Source organism: Equus caballus, chromosome 16 (genome assembly GCF_041296265.1).
Source record: "Equus caballus isolate H_3958 breed thoroughbred chromosome 16, TB-T2T, whole genome shotgun sequence".
Lineage (NCBI taxonomy): Eukaryota > Metazoa > Chordata > Mammalia > Perissodactyla > Equidae > Equus > Equus caballus.
Genome location: NC_091699.1, coordinates 84,776,732 through 84,797,725, shown reverse-complemented (window position 1 = coordinate 84,797,725; position 20,994 = coordinate 84,776,732). Strand labels below are relative to the sequence as shown.

At 35.3% G+C, this 20,994-nt stretch overlaps 1 protein-coding gene across 2 annotated transcripts in view; it reads left to right on the top strand.

Moving 5' to 3' along the window:
• The window catches only part of PIK3CB (phosphatidylinositol-4,5-bisphosphate 3-kinase catalytic subunit beta), a 169,603-nt gene that overhangs the window by 83,776 nt on the left and 64,833 nt on the right, over positions 1–20,994 (top strand). For both annotated transcript variants that reach the window (XM_001495416.6, XM_023621014.2), the window contains exons 5-9: positions 484–663; positions 4,023–4,193; positions 5,082–5,159; positions 17,746–17,997; positions 19,429–19,525. In XM_001495416.6, the coding sequence (XP_001495466.3) occupies positions 484–663; positions 4,023–4,193; positions 5,082–5,159; positions 17,746–17,997; positions 19,429–19,525 (778 nt within the window). The remainder of the gene's footprint in view (positions 1–483; positions 664–4,022; positions 4,194–5,081; positions 5,160–17,745; positions 17,998–19,428; positions 19,526–20,994) is intronic.

The following is a 20,994-nucleotide window of genomic DNA, read 5'->3' as shown; positions in this document are numbered from 1 at the left end:
TATTCCATCTCACCTTTCTTCCTTTTTTATTAAAATTTTTATGTTTCTTTTTACATGTTTGTAAAATTGGACAGAATTTTTAATTTATGGTTCAACTGATATATAGATCTCCCATGAGTAGACAACATATAATTCTTTTCTTAATATGAACTAAATTTGAACAAATACAGGTTTTTTTGTACCTTTTTAAGAAAGATATTCACTGGGAAATGCATGTGATAAACTACCTGTTGATAAACTTTAGTTAAATATTAGTAAACTTTAGTTAAATATTAATCTGACCTGTGGGAGCTCTGGCAGCCTGTATAGTTTAAGACTATGTTTAGAAAGTAGGAAAATTTACTGGAATATTAAATGTAAAGGATGTACATGCATGAATATTACGTATGGATGTATATAATATAGTAGGAAGTATGAATGTAAAGAGTGATTTTTTTTCAGCACAAATATAAATTTGCATCTTTTTCTTATTCCTCTTTTTAGGATGTGTTTAGCTTTCAAGTATCTCCTAATATGAATCCTATCAAAATAAATGAATTGGCAATCCAAAAACGTTTGACTATTCGTGGGAAAGAAGATGAAGTCAGCCCTTGTGACTATGTGTTGCAAGTCAGTGGGAGAGTAGAATATGTGTTTGGTGACCACCCATTAATTCAGTTCCAGGTATGTGTATTAACTATCAATTCACCAAGGAAGTATGTGTGTATTTAACAATTTGAATTTATCATCAAAAACATGTATTGCCCTAGTAGAACATTTGGAACCTACAGAAAATTATACAGGATTAATAATAGATATCTGTAATACTAATATATAGTAATAAATATCCATAGTCTGGGATAACCATTGTTAATATTTTGGCATGTTTTTATTGTTTTACTTGCAGTTATATATATTTTTGGTGTAAAGATTATATACGTCTATTTGCGTATCTGTATGTTTGCATTCTTCTCTTTTGATTATTGTTATATCATAATTTCCAATAACATTATCAATTCTTAATACAATTTATTATAGCTGCATACTGTTTTATCATGTTGACATAATGATTTAGATATGAAATATTCTGGGGGAAGTAAAATATAAAATATTTTGATTAAATGATTATTAGTTGAATTGTATAAAAACTTACTTGTGATTATTAATTAGGTAAAATAATATTATAAATTTTCATTGTGATTTAGAAAACTTTTCAATTTCAGTCTAATATTTATATATGTAATCTCCCTTCCACCCTTTGTCTGTTACTTCCATATGTGGTAAGTATTTTGTGAACATTAGGTATCACCATCCTCAAAAGCCTTCCTTAATCTTTGAGATATTTATTTTCATTTAGTCATGAGTTCTTTGAGTATATACTTCATGCAAGACACTGAAGTGCCTCAGATTATTTTTGGAGTAAAAAGGAGTTTAAATAAGATATGTGCAGTGTAACATCCCTTCTCCCACCATAAGGTATGCTATTTAAGAATAGAATCCTGGCTTAGCCTTCAAGGAACTTGAAGATATTTTTGTTGAAATTACATTTGAAGACTAAAAAATGGTCATTACATAAAGAATAATAGGCTAAGTGCCAATATAAATAGGTAAATAGTAACAGGATTTTTAGAAAAATATGTGATCACTGCTATTTATAATGTTTTCTTTTTCCTGGGAAAGATTCGCCCTGGGAAAGATTCTGTTGCCAGTCTTCTCTCTTTTTTTTCCCTCCCCAAAGCCCCAGTAAGTCCTTCTCGTTCTTTTGTGTGAGCTGCTGCCGCAACATGGCTGCTGACAGATGAGTGGTGTGGTTCCATGCCAGGGAACTGCACCTGGGGACCGAACCTGGGCCGCCAAAGCGGAGCACGTGGGACTTTAACCATTAGGCCATCAGGACTGGCTCTTGTTTTGTTTTAAGCAAAAGGGATATAGGCATGCCAAATATTAAGTTATGTCTGTTTGAGAATAAGGTGCTATGATTTATTAGCAGGGAACAAGGGATTTTATACTTTTCTTTTCAGACTTTTTGGTGTGGTCCTTAATCCTTGTGGTTTAGTAGATAGGAAGTCTAGTAGCAGGTATAACTTTTGTGCGTAGCTTTGCCAGCTGTGGCGTTCTACAGTAAGTTCTTGAACTCTAGCCCAGGAGAGGAAGAACAAAGATGAAAAGTGCTTGGTGGTAGCATAGAAGAACTGACTTCTTCCCTTCTTGTTGTGCCATTTTTTAAGTAGCCTCCTGCTTCTTTAACACTTTTGTCTTTTATCTTGATACGGCGAAGGTCCATTGTTTTGTCAAAACCTAGAATTTGTCATTGTAAAATAAAATAAAGGCATGTGTGCGTTTTTGTACAAGGTCGTATGCGAGAGAAAATATAGAACATAAACAAAGGGATGTGAAGGGAATGGAATGATATAATTTTCATAGTGAAAAGTTTTTGAATCAATACATTTATCATAATGTTATGTAATGCCCACTTATAGGCCATTCTGGATATTTTTTTTTTTTTTATTAATGTTATGATAGATTACAACCTTGTGAGATTTCAGTTGTACATTATTGTTAGTCATGTTGTGGGTACACCACTTCCCCCTTTGTGCCCTCTGGATATTTTTTTATTTCAAAAAATTGTATTTTTAATGATTCTGAATTGAATACAATACATTGACTCCCACTTTGTATGGGAAATTTATTCTTCTGAGGAATATCTGGAGTTCTGTTCACCTTGTTAGGAATCTTTGGTAATGTGAAGAACCACCCCTTTTCTTATATGCCTCTGGAGAGTTTTCTTGGTTTCTTGGAAATAAAACAGAACATCAGTCAAGCTGGGATGGCCAGTAGGTTCTTTTCTGGGAAGACAGTACTGGTTGCCTGGATCCGTGTGCTGAAAAGGTACCAGGTCTACCTCAGGGATCTATGGGAAAGTGTGAATTGGCTACCTCAGGACTTAAGAAATGGCCACATGTGTACTGCATGTTCACCTTCCCTGACTGACTGGTCACACCTTACACTGTGACATCACAGTCTATGATGGTCAAGTTTGCACCCTGGAAAGGTGCACCAGTTGGTTAAACTGTCAGGTCTTAAGTGCAGAAAAGGGAAGACAAAACATTTAGACTGAGGGACGTATTTCTTCAAAGTTTAGCAAACAAGCAAACAAAAAAGTGAGACAGGTGGATTTAAATTCAAGTTTTAGAGATGCTAGGCTTGTAGCTTAACCCTTCTGACTGTCAGTTCTTTTATCTATTAAATGGGGGATAAATCTCTCTTATAGAATTGTTATGAAGATTAACTGTAACTATAAGAAGTGTCTGGCTCAGTTCTTAGATACTTAGGTGTTCAATTAGTGGTAGCTATTTTATGTTGTGTTTTAATTTTATATTTTTTTTTTTGTGGTGAGAAAGATTGGCCCTGAGCTAACATCTGTTGCCAACCTTCCTCTTTTTGCTTGAGGAAGATGGTCCTGAGCTAACATCTGTGCCAATCTTCCTCTATTTTTTTTTTAAATTATTTATTATTTTTTTTTCTGAGGAAGATTAGCCCTGAGCTAACATCTGTCTATCCTCCTCTTTTTTCTGAGGAAGACTGGCCCTGAGCTAACGTCTGTGCCCACCTTCCTCTACTTTATATGTGGGACGCCTATCACAGCATGGGTTTTGCCAAGCAATGCCGGGTCCACACCTGGGATCTGAATCGGTGAACTTGGGGCCGCCGAAGCAGAATGTGCACACTTAACCACTGCGCCACTGGGCCAGCCCCAATCTTCCTCTATTTTGTATGTGGGACACTGCCACTGCATGACTTTGTTGAGTGATGCATAGGTCTGTGCCCGGGATCCCAACCCAAGAACCCTGGGCCACTGAAGCAGAACGTGCAAACTTAACTACTGCACCACTGGGCCAGCCCCGAATTTTTATATTCTTGACATTGAGTTAAGATATACTTTCACAGTGCATTTGGTATAATATTTTTCAGCCTAATTTTATTCTAATATTGTTTTAATTATTTGCTTGACTACTTTACCTTATTCTTTCTTGCCACTGTAGTATATCCGGAACTGTGTAATGAATAGGACCTTGCCCCATTTTATACTTGTGGAATGTTGCAAGATCAAAAAGATGTATGAACAGGAAATGATTGCCATAGAGGCTGCCATAAATCGAAATTCATCTAACCTTCCCCTTCCTTTACCACCAAAGAAAACGCGAGTTATTTCTGTAAGTTTCATGTGTCAACTGTTGGTAACCGTAAAAGACATGTGATTTTGTTAAGTTGTATGCTTAAGCCTCACGTGGATTTTCTTTGCTCACTCCTCCCTCTGTGAAAAGCAATGCATATCTGCCAAAGAGCCATCATTTATTAATAATTATTTTTCTAGCTACTATTCTTTTTCTTTACTCAAGCTATATGTAATTGTAAATATGCCATTTATATTTTTGGTGTTCTTTTGGTGCCAAAGAAAAGTGCGATTAAATTAGAGATTTTTTTGAGGTTAAAGTTAAAATAGTACTTCAGTGAGCAGTTTGAGATGTTGTAGTAGAAAAGTTAGATGTGCAGAAATAGTTGATTTACCAGTATATTCATTTCTATCAGCTTAGCTGTGATAGTGTTTTTGATACACTTTGCTTGTCTTTTTCTTATTGAATACGCTTAGACTTTAAATGTATCAGAGGCATCATTTTCTCCAGAATGTAATATATTTGTATAAAGCAAATCTTAAGTTTGTGTTCATTGGAACTGTTAACATTTTTTTATTCACTCTTAGCAAATTGTTTGTTTAACTGCTCCTTGTTAAGATATTATTTGTGTGTTAATTTGTGATCATTTCTTTATTTAGCCAGAGCTTTTAGTACTGTTTGTTTATGGTGTTTAATTTATTGAATCTCTTAGAAGTACTGGAATACTGCCTGTGTTTTGCCATGAGAACTAAGTGCTAGTGGTTACGATGCTTAATTTACTGTATGTGATTTTCCATTGTTGGTTCAGAGGTCTGTTTTCACTATTATACCAATGGACATAAGAACTGATAAGACGATTTCATTGCTAGTACAAAATATTCATTTCTTTCATTAAAATACTCTTATGTTTATTTCATTCTTTTGCAGCACATTTGGGAAAATAACAACCCTTTCCAAATTGTCTTGGTTAAGGGAAATAAACTTAACACAGAAGAAACTGTAAAAGTGAGTACTTGCTAAGATTTGAATTTGTCATCTGCTCCATTATTTGAACAATTCACTGATATGCTCAGTGAACATTACATTAAAGATTAAATTTTACCCATATTGGTCATTACACAAAGATAGAATATGGCAGTTTATTATAAGACAATCAAGAATTTTTGTTTTAAAGTATTTTTTGAATAGCTGGAGATGTACTGGATAGATTGACATTTTTCCGGTATATGCTATGTAAAAGAAATTGTGTTAGATCATGAATTCAGCAAGTAAAATTTAAGCCAAAACTATAGATCACGTGTTTCTATGCAAACTTAGTCTCCTTTCTCAGTCTTGCTTACAGCTGCACTCAGCTTCCTCTCTCAGCCCTTTTTTTCTTTTAAACTTGCTGATCACAAAGAAAATGTAATAGCATTTCCTGGAAGAAAATAGATGACTGCATTATAGACCACAGGTTGTTAGCACATGGGACTTTATTGCACAACCCCATACACTTAAGTAAAGACTTAACAAGGCATTTGGTCTCAAAGTGTAAAGCATGCATTTTCCCCTATTTTGCTTGGCAGGAAATTAAGTGAATAGTTTTGTGATCCAAAAAAGAGATTCAGTTAGTTTGAGATGTTTGCTGGCATGAGGTTGTATTCAGGAGCACCTTGCCAAAGATTACCAATGGCTTGCTTTTGTAAATGGACATTAAAGATTCTTTGGTTAGCTCTCATTAAAATAAGGGCCTTTTTGCTCCTATATTCTCAGCTAGATTTTAATTTTTAATGAGCGTGTTTATGCCAATTAGCCTTTATTTTCTAGTTTAGTCATAATTCTACTTTTCCCTTTAATGTAAATTTTCCTTATTTTTTTTCCAGTTGCAAAAGTGTAATATAATTGTTGCAACAGGTAAAAAAGTCCAAACATGATTAAAGAAAAAGTTACTGATCTCTCCTCCCTGTCTCTTTACTATCATATGGAATTCAAGGTCAGTGAGCCTTGTGAAGGACCCTCAGGTTTTTAATTTTTTTTATTATTATTATTATTTCTTTTGGTGAGGAAGATTGTCCCTGAGCTAACATCTGTTGCCAGTGTTTCCCCTTTTGCTTGAGGAAGATTGTCCCTGAGCTAACATCTGTGCCAGCCTTCCTCTATTTTGTATGTGGGTTCCCACCACAACCTGGCTTGATGAGCAGTGTATAGGTCTGTGTCCAGGATCCAAACCTGTGAACCCCAGGCCACCCAGTTGGTGCACACAAAGTTAACCATTATGCCATTAGACTGGCTCCGTGACCTCCATGTTTATACAAATATTTATGAACATAGGATGTGGGGGTTGAAGGAGATTTGGTTGTGTTTATTTTGTTGATTGGTTGGTTTGTGAAACAAAAAGAGATGGCATTATATACATTATTCTACAACTTGATATATTCATTTTATAATATGTCTTGGACTGTTCTCTGGATTAGTAAATATTCAGTAGAGTTCTTTGTGTATTGTATTCCCAAAGGCAGAAATCGCATATAGGCACATCTCCCCTCAAGTAATATGGAGTATAATGTATGTATGGTTTTGATCAGTGATTTGTGTATTTAGATGTGTAATTTACATTGTAAAAATTGGAATCTCTACTTGTTCTTCTCATTTGTAGGTTATTGTATTTGCCTTCTGTAGATAATTTATCAGTTAATTCTTTTGTAGTTATTATTTCTCTGCAGCTTTTTGTTATTACTCAATTTCTTCCTGAAGAAGACCAAAGAATCCTTCACTATATGCTTTATTCTCTGGAGCATTATGCTTTATGTCTTTGTCGATGACGGAAGAAATTATTTTTTTCTCAGTGACATTTTATTTAGATTTTGCCAACTTCCATCAGCTTTTTCAAGCTGATTGATTCTATTATTTGTGATTATATGTTCCTAGGACTAATAGGCTTAATGATATGCACCATTTAAAGTATCTGTCCCTCCCCAACTCTTTTCTTTTTCCAGTGGGGTTATATAGTTGAATTTAAGTAAGTTAGTGCTAATATGACATAACTTTCTTTAGATACACCTCATTCTTTTTTCTTTTTTTATTGAGGTATAATTGACATATAACTTTGTACTAGTTTCAGGTATACAACATAATGATTCAATGTTTGTATATCTTGCGAAATGATCACCTCAGTAAGTCTAGTTAACATTTGTCACTATATATAGTAACAGAATTTCTTGTGATGAGAACTTTTCACATGTACTCTTAGCAGCTTCCAAATATGCAGTACAGTATTAGCTATAGTCGCCATGCTGTGTATTATATCCCCATGACATTTATTTTATAACTAGAAGTTTGTACCTTTTGACTACTGTCACCCATTTTGCCCACTCCCAGACCTCATTCTTTTTCTTTATTTTTATTGAGGTTATGATAGTTTACAACATTGTGAAATCTCAGTTGTATGTTATTATTTGTCAGTCACCATATAGCTACGCCCCTTCACCCTTCATGCCCACCCTGCACCCCTCTTCCCCCTGGTAACCACTAAATAGTTCTGTTTGTCCATGTGTTTGTTTATCTTCTACGTATGTGTAAAATCATACAATTTTTATCTTTCTCTGTCTGGGTTACTTTGCTTAGCATAATATCCTCAAGGTCCATCCATGTTGTTGCGGGTATGACGATTTTGTCATTTGTTTATGGCTGAGTAGTATTCCATTGTGTATATATACACCATATCTTCTTTATCCAATCATCAGTCAGTGGGCACTTGTGTTGCTTCCACATCTTGGCTATTGTGAATAATGCTGCAGTGAATGTAGGGGTGCATAAGTCTCTTTGACTTGTTGATTTCAAGTTCTTTGGATAGATAACCAGTAGTGGGATAGCTAGGACATATGGTATTTCTATTTTTAATTTTTGGAGTAATCTCCATACTATTTTTCATAGTGGCTGCATCAGTTTGCATTCCCACCAGCAGTGTATGATGGGTCTCTTTTCTCCACAACCTTTCCTACATTTGTTAATTTTTGTCTTGGTAATTCTAGCCATTCTAACGGGTGTAAGGTGATATTTTAGCATTTCCCTGATGATCAGTGATATTTAGCATCTTTTTATGTGCCTGTTGGCCATCTGTATATCTTCTTTGGAGAAATGTCTGTTCATATCCTCTTCCCATCTTTTGATCGGGTTGTTTGACTTTTTTGTTGTTGAGTTGTGTGAGTCTTTATATATTATGTATTATGGAGATTAACCCCTTGTCACATATATGATTTGCAACTATTTTTTCCCAGTTCGTAGGTTGTCTTTTCATTATGATCCTGATTTCCCTTGCCTTATAGAAGCTCTTTAGTCTGATGAAGTCCCACTTGTTTATTTTTTCTTTTGTTTCCCTTGTCCATAAGACATGGTGTTCAAAAAGATCCTTTTAATACTGATATCAAAGAGTGTACTGCCTATATTTTCATCTAGAAGTTTTATGGTTTCAAGTCTTACCTTCAAGTCTTTGATCCATTTTGAGTTTATTTTTCACACCTCATTCTTTTTAATTGCTACACAGGAGCTCCAGTATAACATTAAAGAGAAATTTGAGAAAACAAAAAAGGTAGGGGAGGAGGGACAGCTTTACTTTTTTCCTTCTAAACTTTTTCTGGCTAGGAGCTTCAGTATGATGTTAAATAGAAGTGGTGAGTGTAGATGTATTAGTCAGGAGTCTCCAGAGAAACAAACAGAACCAATAGGATGTGTGTGTGTGTGTTTATTTAAAGAATTGGCCCACATGATTATGGAGTTGGTGAAGTCTCATGATCTGCAGGGTTACTTGGCAAACTTGGAGACCCAGGAGAGCTGTTAGCTTAGTTCTAGTCTAAGTCTAAAAGCCTGAGAACCAGGAAAGCCTTTTATGCAATTCCTGTTGAAGGTCAGCAGGCTCAAGACCCAGGAAGAACTGATGTTTCAGTTTGAATGGAAGGCAGGAGCTGATGTCTCAGTTAGACATCCAGGCAGGAAGAATTCTTTCTTAATCTGAGGTGGGTCAGCCTTTTTGTTCTGTTCAGTTCTTCAACTGATTGCATTAGGGAGGGCACTCAGCCTTAGTCAGTCTGCTATTCAAGTGCTAATCTTATCGAAAAACACCCAGAATATCTGGACACCCCAAGGCCCAGTTAAGTTGACACATGAAATTAACCATCAAAGTAGACATCATTGTTTTCTTCTTAATCTGAAAAGAAAGCATTCAGTCTTTCAACTTTAACTATAATGTTAGCTGTAGGTTTTTCATAGATGCCCTTTATTCAAGAAATCTTCTTTCTACTTTGCTGAGAGTTTTTATTCTGAAAAGGATAAAAAAGGTGCACTTTGCCAAATGCTTTTTCTATTTATTGAGATGATCATATGGTGTTTATTTTTTTGTCTGTTAATTTGATTGATTTTCAAGAGTGGAAACCAATGTTGTGTTTCTGAAATATGCTCCACTTGGTGAAAATGTAGCAGCCTTTTTATATTTTGCTGGATTCAATTTATTAGTATTTTGTTATGGATTTTTGTGTCTATGCTCATGGGGAGTATTGGTCTGCACTTTTCTTTACATATAATGTTTTTTGCTGATTTTGGTATCGGAATAATGTTGGCCTTATAAATTGAGTTGAGAAGGCTTCCCCTTCTCAGTTTTCTGAACAAGTTTATGTAGGATTGGTATTATTTCTTCCTTAAATGTTTGGTGGTATTTACTCTCAGCCACCTGAGCTTGGAGTTTCCTTTGTGGGAAGGTTTTTAATTAGATATTTAATTTCTTTAATGGATGTATATAGAGAAGGATTTTCTGTTTCTTTTGTGTAAGTTTGGTAATTTTTGTCTTTTGAAGAATTTGTTTTAAGTTGTTAAATTTATTGGCCTTAAGTTCATAATAGCCCCTTAAATTAGTTTTCTATTGCTGTGTAACAAATTACCACAAACCTAGGCGCTTAAAACAAGATTTGTTTATTAGCTCACATTTCTTTGGTCAGAAGTCTGAGCATGGTCTCGCTGGGTTCCTGCTTATGCTCTTACTAGATTGAAATCCAGGTGTTAGTTGGGCTGCATTCCTTCCTGAAGGCTCTGGGGAAGAATCTACTTCCAAGGTGATTCAAGTTACTGGCGAAGTTCAGTTCCTTGCAGTTGTAGGACTGAAGCTCTCATTTCCTTGCTGGCTGTTTGCTGGTGATTATTCTTAGTTACTAGAGTCGTTTTTCAGCAGCTGGCTCTGTGGCTCTCTCCATTTTTAAATGTGGAAACAGGATTTCCCCAGCATCTAATCTTTATGCTTTGAATCTCTTGCAAAGAGAGCCTGGTTCCTTTTAAGGGCTCACCAATGGGTCGGGCCCATGAAAGACAATCTCCCTTCCTTAAAGTCAACTATACCACATAGTATAACCTAATCACAGCAATGAAACCATTATCTTTACAGTTCCAGAGATTTTACAGGGCACATAATTCTCTGGAGTATGTAATGAAAAGCCTAGGTGGTCAATGAAGATTCATTACTCTGCCTGACTGGCACTTGACGGTCTTTCAATCCTGTGAGAGTGCTTACACTTCTGTAGCATACAGCTTCTTGGTTAGTCTTTTCCCAGCCTTGTGGCATTTCACTTTTCAGGTGTACATCTTAATATTCAGCAGAAGCCTGAACTCAGTGCTGTCCCAAAACTAGAAGATGGCATTAGTGTAGTCAGAGCTCAAAATGCCTTCTAATTATAGCTTTTGTGGGAAAGGGGTCTTGTACCTCAGAAAGAGAATGAGGATCTCCCTCTCCACTTTTTTTTTTGTGGTTATTTTCTCTGTTCTCATTTGCCCCAGTCTCTAAGAAGTCCTGTGGCAAGAGCAATGGGGACAGACCTAAAATGTAGAGAGTTGAACCTTCCTCTCTTAGGAAGTTAGGGGAGTTGTAGCTCCAAGAGAATGGGGTAAATCCTCCTTGGCTTCCTCCCTACCCCCCTTTCTGTTCTTCTGCTGTTTGGCATAGTTGCAGGAAGTGCACGTGAATAAAACCTTAGCTTTCTGGCTGAATGACAAGAAAAGAAGAGCCCCAGGCAACCAGACATACGTGGATGATTGCAGAGTGGGAAGAGCTCAGGAAAACAACCCCTTAAAGTTGTTTATGCTTATAGGTTTCTTCCTGAGCTGTACATATGTGGATCTGAGTTTTAACTGCCTACATACTTTCAGAACTGAACTGTGGTGTGGACTACCACCCAAGTCTCAGACTGGTCATTGTATGGTGCACACATAGGACAAATCCAAATAGGCCTGCAGAGGATTTGAATAGTGAACCGGTATTGGAACCACTGCGTACAAGAAGGCTTGTTGGAACTTGCAGCCTGAACCTAACCATTGTCTCCTAAAACAAACATATTAACGTTCTCTGTAGGATATAAACAAGACCCAGAATTTTATACCATAATGGTCAAAATGTCTAGGATGCAATACAAAATTAGTTGGCTTATAAAGAACTAGGAAAATCTCAAGTCATATGTAATGATAATCAACAGATATCAATGCTGAGATGACATAGATATTGAAATTATCTCACAAAGATGTCAAAGCAGTTATTATTAAAAATGTTCCAACAATTAAGGGCAAACATAATTGAAAGGAGTGGCAAAATAGAAAGTCTCAGGCAAGAAATAGAAAATATAAGGAGGAACCAAGTGGAAAATTTAGAGCTGAAAAATAATAACTAATTAAAAAACTGAACTAGTGGAATGATAATGAGAAAGGAAGGAGTTGGTGAACTTGAAGATTAATCAATAAAAAACTTCCAGTTTGAACAATAGAGAGAAAAATTGGGGAGAGAAAACTCTACAGAGCCTCAGATACCTGTGCAGCAATATCAGAAGATCTGACATTTGTGTTATCTGAGTCCCAGAAAGAAAAGAGAAAGAGTACAGTTCATAAAAACTGTTTAAGGAAATTATTACTGGAACCTCTCCAAAGCAGGCAAAAGACATAAATAGAACAGATTTAAGAATCTTAGCAGACCCCAAAGAGGATAAACCCATAGAATTCCAAGCCCAGATACATACCATAATGCACTTATTAGTCATAAATCATAACACCTCATAGTCTTGTTGTATGCCTCAGCACTCCTAACCTGTTAAAATATTTATAACCTGAGGAAAGAAAGAAACTGTATCTTAATCTTTTTATCTCAATGCCTGGAACACTAATTAAATATTTGGGCAATGAATTAATACATTTCAATGTAACTATCTCCTAACATCTTTGTGTGCTTAGTTAAAGGTAGCAGATGACTCCTCCCATAAGCCAGAACAAATCTGCCACTTTACAAAGTGATACTTGATGAAACCATGGGAATTTCAGCCTAGTCATGCTACTGATCTTTTTTGTGTTCATCAAAGGCAAAGTATAGTGGATTTTCGCAGTATTGTTGAACAAGAAGGAAATTAGGTGTCAAAGCCCAACACAGAACCTTTTTTTTTTTTGAGTACTTTATTTTTATTTATTTATTTTATTGAGGTCATAATCGTTTATAACATTGTGAAATTTCAGTTATACATTGTTATTTATCAGTAACCATGTGTATGTGCCCCTTTACCCCTTATGCCTACCCTCCAACTCCCTTACCCTCTGGTGACCACTAATCAGTTCTCTTTGTCCGTGTGTGTATCTTCTACATACAAGTGAAATTGCACAGTGTTTGTCTTTCTCTGTTTGGCTTATTTCACTTAACGTAATACCCTCAGGGTCCATCCACGTTGTTGCAAATGGGACAACTTTGTCACTTTTTATGGCTGAGTAGTATTCTATTGTATATAAACACCACATCTTCTTTATCCATTCATCAGTTGATGGGCACTTGGGTTGCTTCCATGTCTTGGCTTTTGTGAATAATGCTGCAGTGAACATAGGGGCACATAAATCTCTTTGAATTGTTGACTTCAAGTTCTTTGGATAGATACCCAGTAGTGGGATACCTGGGTCGTATGGTATTTCTATTTTCAATATTTTGAGAAATCTTCATACTGTTTTCCATAGTGGCTATACCAGTTTGCATTCCCACTAGCAGTGTATGACAGTTCCCTTTTTTCCACATCCTCTCCAACATTTGTTATTTTTTGTCTTGATGATTATAGCCATTCTAATGGGTGTAAGGTGATATCTCAATGTAGTTTTCATTTGCATTTCCCTCACAATTAGTGATTCATGTGCCTGTTGGCCATCTGTATATCTTCTCTGGAAAAATGTCTGTTCATATCCTCTGCCCATCTTTTGATCGGGTTAGTTGTTTTTTTCTTGTTGAGTTGTATGAATTCTTTATATATTTTGGAAATTAACCCCTTGTTAGGTATATGATTTGCAAATATTTTCTCCCAGTTGGTGAGTTATTTTTTGTTTTGTTGATGGTTTCCTTTGCTGTGCAGAAGCTTTTTAGTCTGATGTGGTCTCATTGTTTATTTTTTCTTTTGTTTCTCTTGCCTTGAGTAGACATGGTATTTGAAAAGCTACTGCTAAGACCAACGTCAAAGAGCATGCTGCCTGTGTTTCTTGAAGGAGTTTTATGGTTTCGAGTCTTACCTTCAAGTCTGTAATCCATTTTGAGTTAATTTTTGTGTATGCTGTTGCTGCCAGGGGCCTGGGTTCTTGTACTGGTAGAGCTGTTGTTGGGGCTGCTGCTGCTGAGGGCTAGGCCACAGGTTCTGCTCTGATTTCTGAAGCCTCAGGTCACAGGTGCCACCTGCCACTGCTAGGGTAGGGACTAAGCCACAAATGTTGTTGCTGGTCCTGTAGCGTCTGGCCAGTGTGCTTTGTGAGACCGCAAGTCAGGGCACCCTGTTCCTGCTGGGAATATCTGAGTTTTGGTTGCTGTCCCCACTGCTGGAAAGACCAGCGCCACTGCCAGGGCAGTAGAAGGGGGCTGGGTTGCTGGCACTGCTCTGTGTGTGTCCTGAAGCCTGAGGACATGTGTGGCACTTGCCATGCTGAGGAGGGGCAGGGGCCAAGCCATAAATAAGTGCCTTTGCATCCTGTGGTTGCTGGCGTGTGTGCTAGTATGAGGATCCCCATTTTGGATCGCCACTTCCGGAGGAGGGAGAGGGAGCTGGTCTCCTAGTTCCACTGCCTCCTAGAGATCCAGTCCACCAACCTTTAGATATATTGAGGCATGGATCCCTCAGGCGTTCTCGTGTGCTGTTCAGGGAGTCCTTTGTTGGTCCATAGATGTCAGACTGGTTGGAACTTAGAGGAGAGAGACAAAGGGAACAACTCACTCTGCCGTGATGCTAATATCGCTATCCTGTTGAACTCCTTTTAAGATAAGATTTGGTACAATGGGGGCGAACCTTTCCTAACCTCCTGATACATTAAAACTCCCATCTGTAGTGTGTTTTCAAACTGATGCTCAGTCTTCCTGAGATATATTAGGAAGGAAAAGAAGACTTGGAAATCTGGGTTTTGCGCTCTTTCTTCCTACCTTCCATTTAATTTTACTAACACTAAATGCCATTTATTGAGCATTTCCTGATGGGGCTATTTCTTAATTGCTGAGCAAATAATTGTTTTATAGTTCTTACAGGCAACTGAAATTTTCTTTAGAGAATAAAGTAATTATGAAAATAAACAGTTGTGTATCAATATGCTTTCTCTTATTCTGTCTTGGCTGTTATAAATACTAGTATTGTTGGTTGCTCATAGTTTAGATACTTTGGGTATAGCATAAAGATAGATACAAAGATTTCCTAAATGTGCTGTTATATGTAAGTCCATCTTTGTAATTATCCTTACCATCTTTACAAACTAAAAATGAAAGTCCCCAGACTTTTTGCCTAATTTCTGTGAACACAAGGAAATATCATTTAAAGTGGTTTAGAGACATGGACTTAAAAGTTGCCTAGGCTATGGCTATTCAATCTTGAAACTGTTTGTTTAAAAATGGGAACACAAACCTAAATGATTGTTTTTAAAAAGGAATACCAAAAAAAAATTTCCGTTTCCTTCTTACTTTTGTTACTTTGAATGAGTTTTGGGTTGATTGTGGGCATTTGGTCGTATATCTGTTTATAGGATCTTAAATTTAGATCATCCAGCTATTTTATGTGATGCTTTGTAGAATATTAATTATTAAATATTTTAAAGATAACATTATAAAATAAAATCCAAGATCACTTAAGACAATGACAAATCACCAATATTCTTGCTATCCTACTACTTTTATTTGTATTCTTTTCTTTACACACTCAACATGTGAATATGCTTTTGATGAGTATATATAATATTTTATTTCATGTTTTATTTGATTACATCATAAATAATTTTCCCCTTTTATACAGTGTAGGTTTCATGATACATTGAAAGTAAGAGACATAGAGTATCTAAGTAGATGCTGGTACCATTCTCGTTGTGGTAGAGAAAATAGGTGATTATGGTTAGTTAGTTTCTAAGGAAGAGTTTTGTTTGAGTTTTATATGGGAGAGACTTGCATAGGTTTATAACCTGCTGGGGAGAGAGATTTTTTCCCCAGTGCAGCGGAGCAAAGGAGCAAGGTCTAAGTACTTGGAAAGTTGGAACAAGGTGGAACCAGGAACCCTGACTAGAAGGAATGCCCTTTTTCTTGTGAAGTTGAATGGAATCAGTTCTGTGTTCAGATAAAAATTCCTGGTGGCATGAGAGTTTACTGTATTTTTAGTAATCCTGTGTAATCCCTATTACTTACTTTACTGTGTTAAATAATCCATATGTATTTGAAATAATCAATTTTCTTCTTTTAGCTTCATTCTTTTTAAAGATTTTATTTTTCCTTTTTCTCCCCAAAGCCCCACAGTACATAGTTGTAGATCTTCTTTTTTAGTTGTGGGTCCTTCTGGTTGTGGCATGTGGGATGCCACCTGAGCATGGCTTGATAAGTGGTGCCATATCCGCACCCAGGATCCGAACCAGCAAAACCCTGGGCCACCGTAGTGGAGTGCACAAGCTTAACCACTTGGCCACGGGGCCGGCCCCTTAAAATTTTTTTAAAGGAAAATTTCAAACATACACAAAAGTAGAGAGATAGTATAATCAACTTCTATGAACCCATCACTTGGCTTCAGTAGTTATTCTGACAGCTTTTTAATAATTTTTCTTTTTAATTATCTTTTTAATGATTTTGAAATATTTAACCCTTTAATCCATCTATGTTTATTTTGCAGGAGTTAGATTACTGAATACTATTTATTAAAGTAAGCCATCCTTACCCTGTTATATTATGAAGTATTTAGTTTACTAGCCTGTAGTTCTTTTTATGCCAGTATAACATCATTTAAATTATCTTAATAGGTTTTAAACTCATATAATTGTAATATATTATGAATATTTATAATAATTTAAAAAATTAATGGTATCAATATTTAAAATTTTGTATTACAATTTACTGTGTTTTAATATCTTTGGATAAGAGATTCTTGGGTTTAGCTTCATTTTCAAAATTAGGATAGTCACTCTTTTAACAAGTCAAAATTTTTATTGATAAGCTTTTTTAAAGATTTTATTTTTTCCTTTTTCTCCCCAAAGCCCCCCGGTACATAGTTGTGTATTCTTCGTTGTGGGTTCTTCTAGTTGTGGCATGTGGGACGCTGCCTCAGCGTGGTCTGATGAGCAGTGCCATGTCCGCGCCCAGGATTCGAACCAACGAAACACCGGGCCGCCTGCAGCGGAGCGCGCGAACTTAACCACTCGGCCACGGGGCCAGCCCCTTGATAAGTTTTTTTAAATTAAAGAAAGACAAACCTAGTAATTGCACATATGTATTCATTCGTTCAGTAAATATTTATTGAGTACTACTGTGTGCTCTGATTCTAATTCTAATTCAGAGTTCTAACTCTAGTTTTAGAATTCTAATTCTAATTCAGATGTGACTGGTTGACTAATGTCACATCTGAATAAATCAATATAAAAACCTTTTACCTTAAAATGCTTTTACCTTAAAGTATGTCATTGAGTTAGTTTCTGTGCTTTAGTACTGTTTTTAGTTCTACTTTTACTGCTCATTTTTAAATTGGAGATTATTAGTCATGTCTTTTAAAAAAACTATATAAATGACTGAGTAAAATTTTCTGGGACATTTTACATATGTCATGCTTCACTCTGGACCTGAGTCTTTAGGAAAAAATGAAAGACAGCGATTTGTAGCATAATTGTAACTATGGCTAGAATAGCTTTAGTTGGCTCTAGGCTTATAATGACAAATTCATAAATTATTAAGAAGTAGAGAGAGACTTTGGAGACATTTTGTCTGCATCTGCTTTCTCAACTATACATAAGAGTAAGACAAGGCCCCGAGTAAATGAAGTCAGTGGAAGCAAGCATATGATAGTAGTTTTTATACTTATAGTTTTGGTTTCTTTAGACCCATTTATACCATTGAGACCCCTGGTATTTTTTAGATGGCCTACGCAGTAAGTGAAAAATAGGTAAAGCTAACAGTTTAAAATGTGAATAATTTACTGATTAATTTCAGTCTGATGGTTCTGTGGACAGGTAGGCTTTTTTAGAGTTGGTGTGCTTCTCCCAGTATATGTTTCTTCATTCTCCAAAATAGAGGTGTTTCAGTGGTGCAATATTCATGATTCTGTGTTTGTTTTTGTCTCTCTCGTTACAGGTTCACGTCAGAGCTGGCCTTTTTCATGGTACTGAACTTCTGTGTAAAACCATCGTAAGCTCAGAGATATCAGGGAAAAATGATCACATTTGGAATGAACCACTGGAATTTGATATTAATACTTGTGACCTGCCACGAATGGCTCGATTATGTTTTGCAGTTTATGCAGTTTTGGATAAAGTGAAAACAAAGAAATCAACTAAAACTATTAATCCCTCTAAATATCAGACCATCAGGAAATCTGGGAAAGTGGTAATTATATACTTATATACTAACATCTGAAAAAATTTTTATAATGGAATAATTTTAAGACCCTTTGAAAAAATTGAATAATAGAAGTAAAATTAAATCATATAACTTTGATCCCTAAGAACTGATTTCAAAAAGACAGTAAATCTCCATTTTTATGTCCTGTTCATTCGTTTCTTCATTTGGCAAATTTATTTTAGTAAATATACTATAAGTGTTATAAATGTAATACTTTTTAGCATATATAGTTAAAAAAGAATGAGGAGATTTAAAAAATTACAGATCTATAGTCCCTTCACAAAAATCCCAGGTGCCGGATGTGTACAGGTCCACAGTCCCTTCATGAAAATTCCACGTGCCAGATATGTTTCAAAATTCAGAATTTTGGACATTTTAGAAAGGTCATTGATTTCTCACTCAACACACCTTGGAGGGTCTGGGACACAAATCTGTAGTCAAACACATCAATATCTACCAGTGAAATACATGGAAATTCAAAATAAATGAGACAAATGACTATTAATTAGCTTCATGTTATTTCTGTCCATGTTTTACTGTCAAATGAGTTACGAAAAAAACTTTAATTTTCAGAGTTTCTTGGATTTTGAAAATGTGGATAAAAGATGGTGGATCTTTTCTGATATTCTCATCTTCCATTTTATATTTTTAGTCTAGTCTTTTTCATTTTCTTCGTAGTTTATAAAAAGTTTTTTTAGGGGATGGGGACATGAGTTTTATACGTTTAAGAAAAATTGGTTACTATATTTATCTATGTGAATTTGTATTCTTTCATTCTTAACATGAGAATGAAAGCATTTCCTCTGGTAATTATCATAGGTTTTTTAAAAAAATAAATTTTAATGTCTAAAAAGTCACAGAAGAGTTGCTTCCTTAGTGTTTTTCTTCCACTGATACAGAATTTTACTCAAAGCATTCGAGTATTTATAAGGTTTTTTGATAAACTGTGATCAAGTTAATTAGTCTGAGTGTCTGAGCGTCTACATAAAAGTCCCATTAGCTTGGTGCTTCCTTTTTAGAAATAGAAATAAATTCTGTAATACCTGAAGACTTGGCCTTCTCTTATGTTAAGATTTGTATACTTTGAAAGCTTATAAAACATACAACCTGACATTATATCACACATATTTTCTTGAATCATTAAAAATTTCTCACTGTTGTCAATGGCTGTACAATTCTGTTTTTTGGATATACTATTTTATTGTGAGACATTAATTGACTTTTGGGTTTTCTGGAATCATTATAAAGATGTTGAACATTTCCCTATGGATATCTTTTTATTTTCACTGGTGTTTTGGGAATCATCTAGAACTGTAGAAATTTGTAGAACTAACATTATTGAACACAAAGCATGTACATGTTCACACCTTAAAGTTCATTCTTAACATATTTGTGCAATGTTATCTTTTTCAACAGCATTATCCAGTAGCATGGGTAAATACGATGGTTTTTGACTTTAAAGGACAATTGAGATCTGGAGATGTAATATTGCACAGCTGGTCTTCATTTCCTGGTAAGAATTACATCTGAATCCTTAGTGTTAAAGAGTAACTTTTGGCATGTGGAGTAGCTAATGTTTCTTTATGACTCACTCTTTTTTCCATTTAGTAAAGAAACCATTATTTCGTGTCTTTATTGTTTATTCTAAAACAGGTTTCCATGAATACTGTAATGTATTCAAAAGTGATTTGTATTTGAGTATATTTGTTATGTCAATGCATGTGTTCTCTCTTTAAACATTTTGTTTTTATAGGTTTTCGAGAAATTTTCCTAAGAAATAATGTCTTCTTTATAACAACCTGTATTGCTCCTAATTGTACTAAATTTCTACACTAATAGAATGAACATGCACCACTGTGGGAGGAATAGACAAAACACTTGTTCTTTAGTTGACTTTAGCCTGAAATTTGAGCTAAGAGGAGCAACATCCACATGCTACATTTCTCAAATACTAATCAGAGTACACTCAGGGGGAGATGGTTTTATCCCCATTTTACAAATGAGGAAAGTGAAGCTCAGAGATAAGAAATTAGTTATTGTTATATAATTGGTTCAAGCTTAAGATTTGTACAAAAAACTGCTTGACTCATTCCATTATCACATATTGCTTTCCCAAATGTTGGAAATTTTAGTGTAAACTGTGCGTTATAATAGTTGTTTTCTTTTTTTTCCTGTCTTCATGGTTGGTTGGTTAGTAAAATTGTGTACTTGCATTTTTAAATTATTTTGTGGGTGACAGGCGTTTGAAAATGTTCATCTGTTAGTGGTTGCTACATGAGAAAGTGTTCTTGGATAATCAGTTATCCGTGAACATATTTATAAACTCCTCACATTCTAATACTTTGTGTGTGTGTATATTGTTTTATTCCTACCCTTTCCTGCATATACCTCCAATAATTTTCACTAATCACATTATTCTCCAAATATAGAAGAGCAGTGTGCATTTACACATTTCTTAAGAGGAACTGTCGTTTTACTGAGTAAAAATTATGCATTTCACCAGTATACTTTTTTGAAAATCTTAATTTAGATTCACACATGTTTTCCACAACACCAAGCAACTTGACTTGTATTTTTAGAAAAATTTTTGGTGGTATTCACTTGGCATGCCGTGAACCTGACTTAGTCTTTAGCAAAATGTAAGATGAAAAATAATAAATGAACACATTTGCCCTGCATGTATCAACTCTAGAATTATCATATTTATCTCAATAGGATCAAGCCAGAAACAAAGGAACTACTCTATAATCTAGAGTCCCTATGTCATCATTAAAAGATATGTAACCACTTTTATTGGTTGCTTTTGTATCTTTCCAGAATTCTTCATGTATACGGTAGGAAATACAAATGTAGATTTCTGTTTTTCTCCCTATTCTTCCGCAAAATACCACGTTTTGTGCCATGTTCTGCTCTTTGCACTTTTAACCTTGTCTATCTACATAGAGTCTTACTGCTGCTGCTTAAAGCAGAGTTATCTTTTGA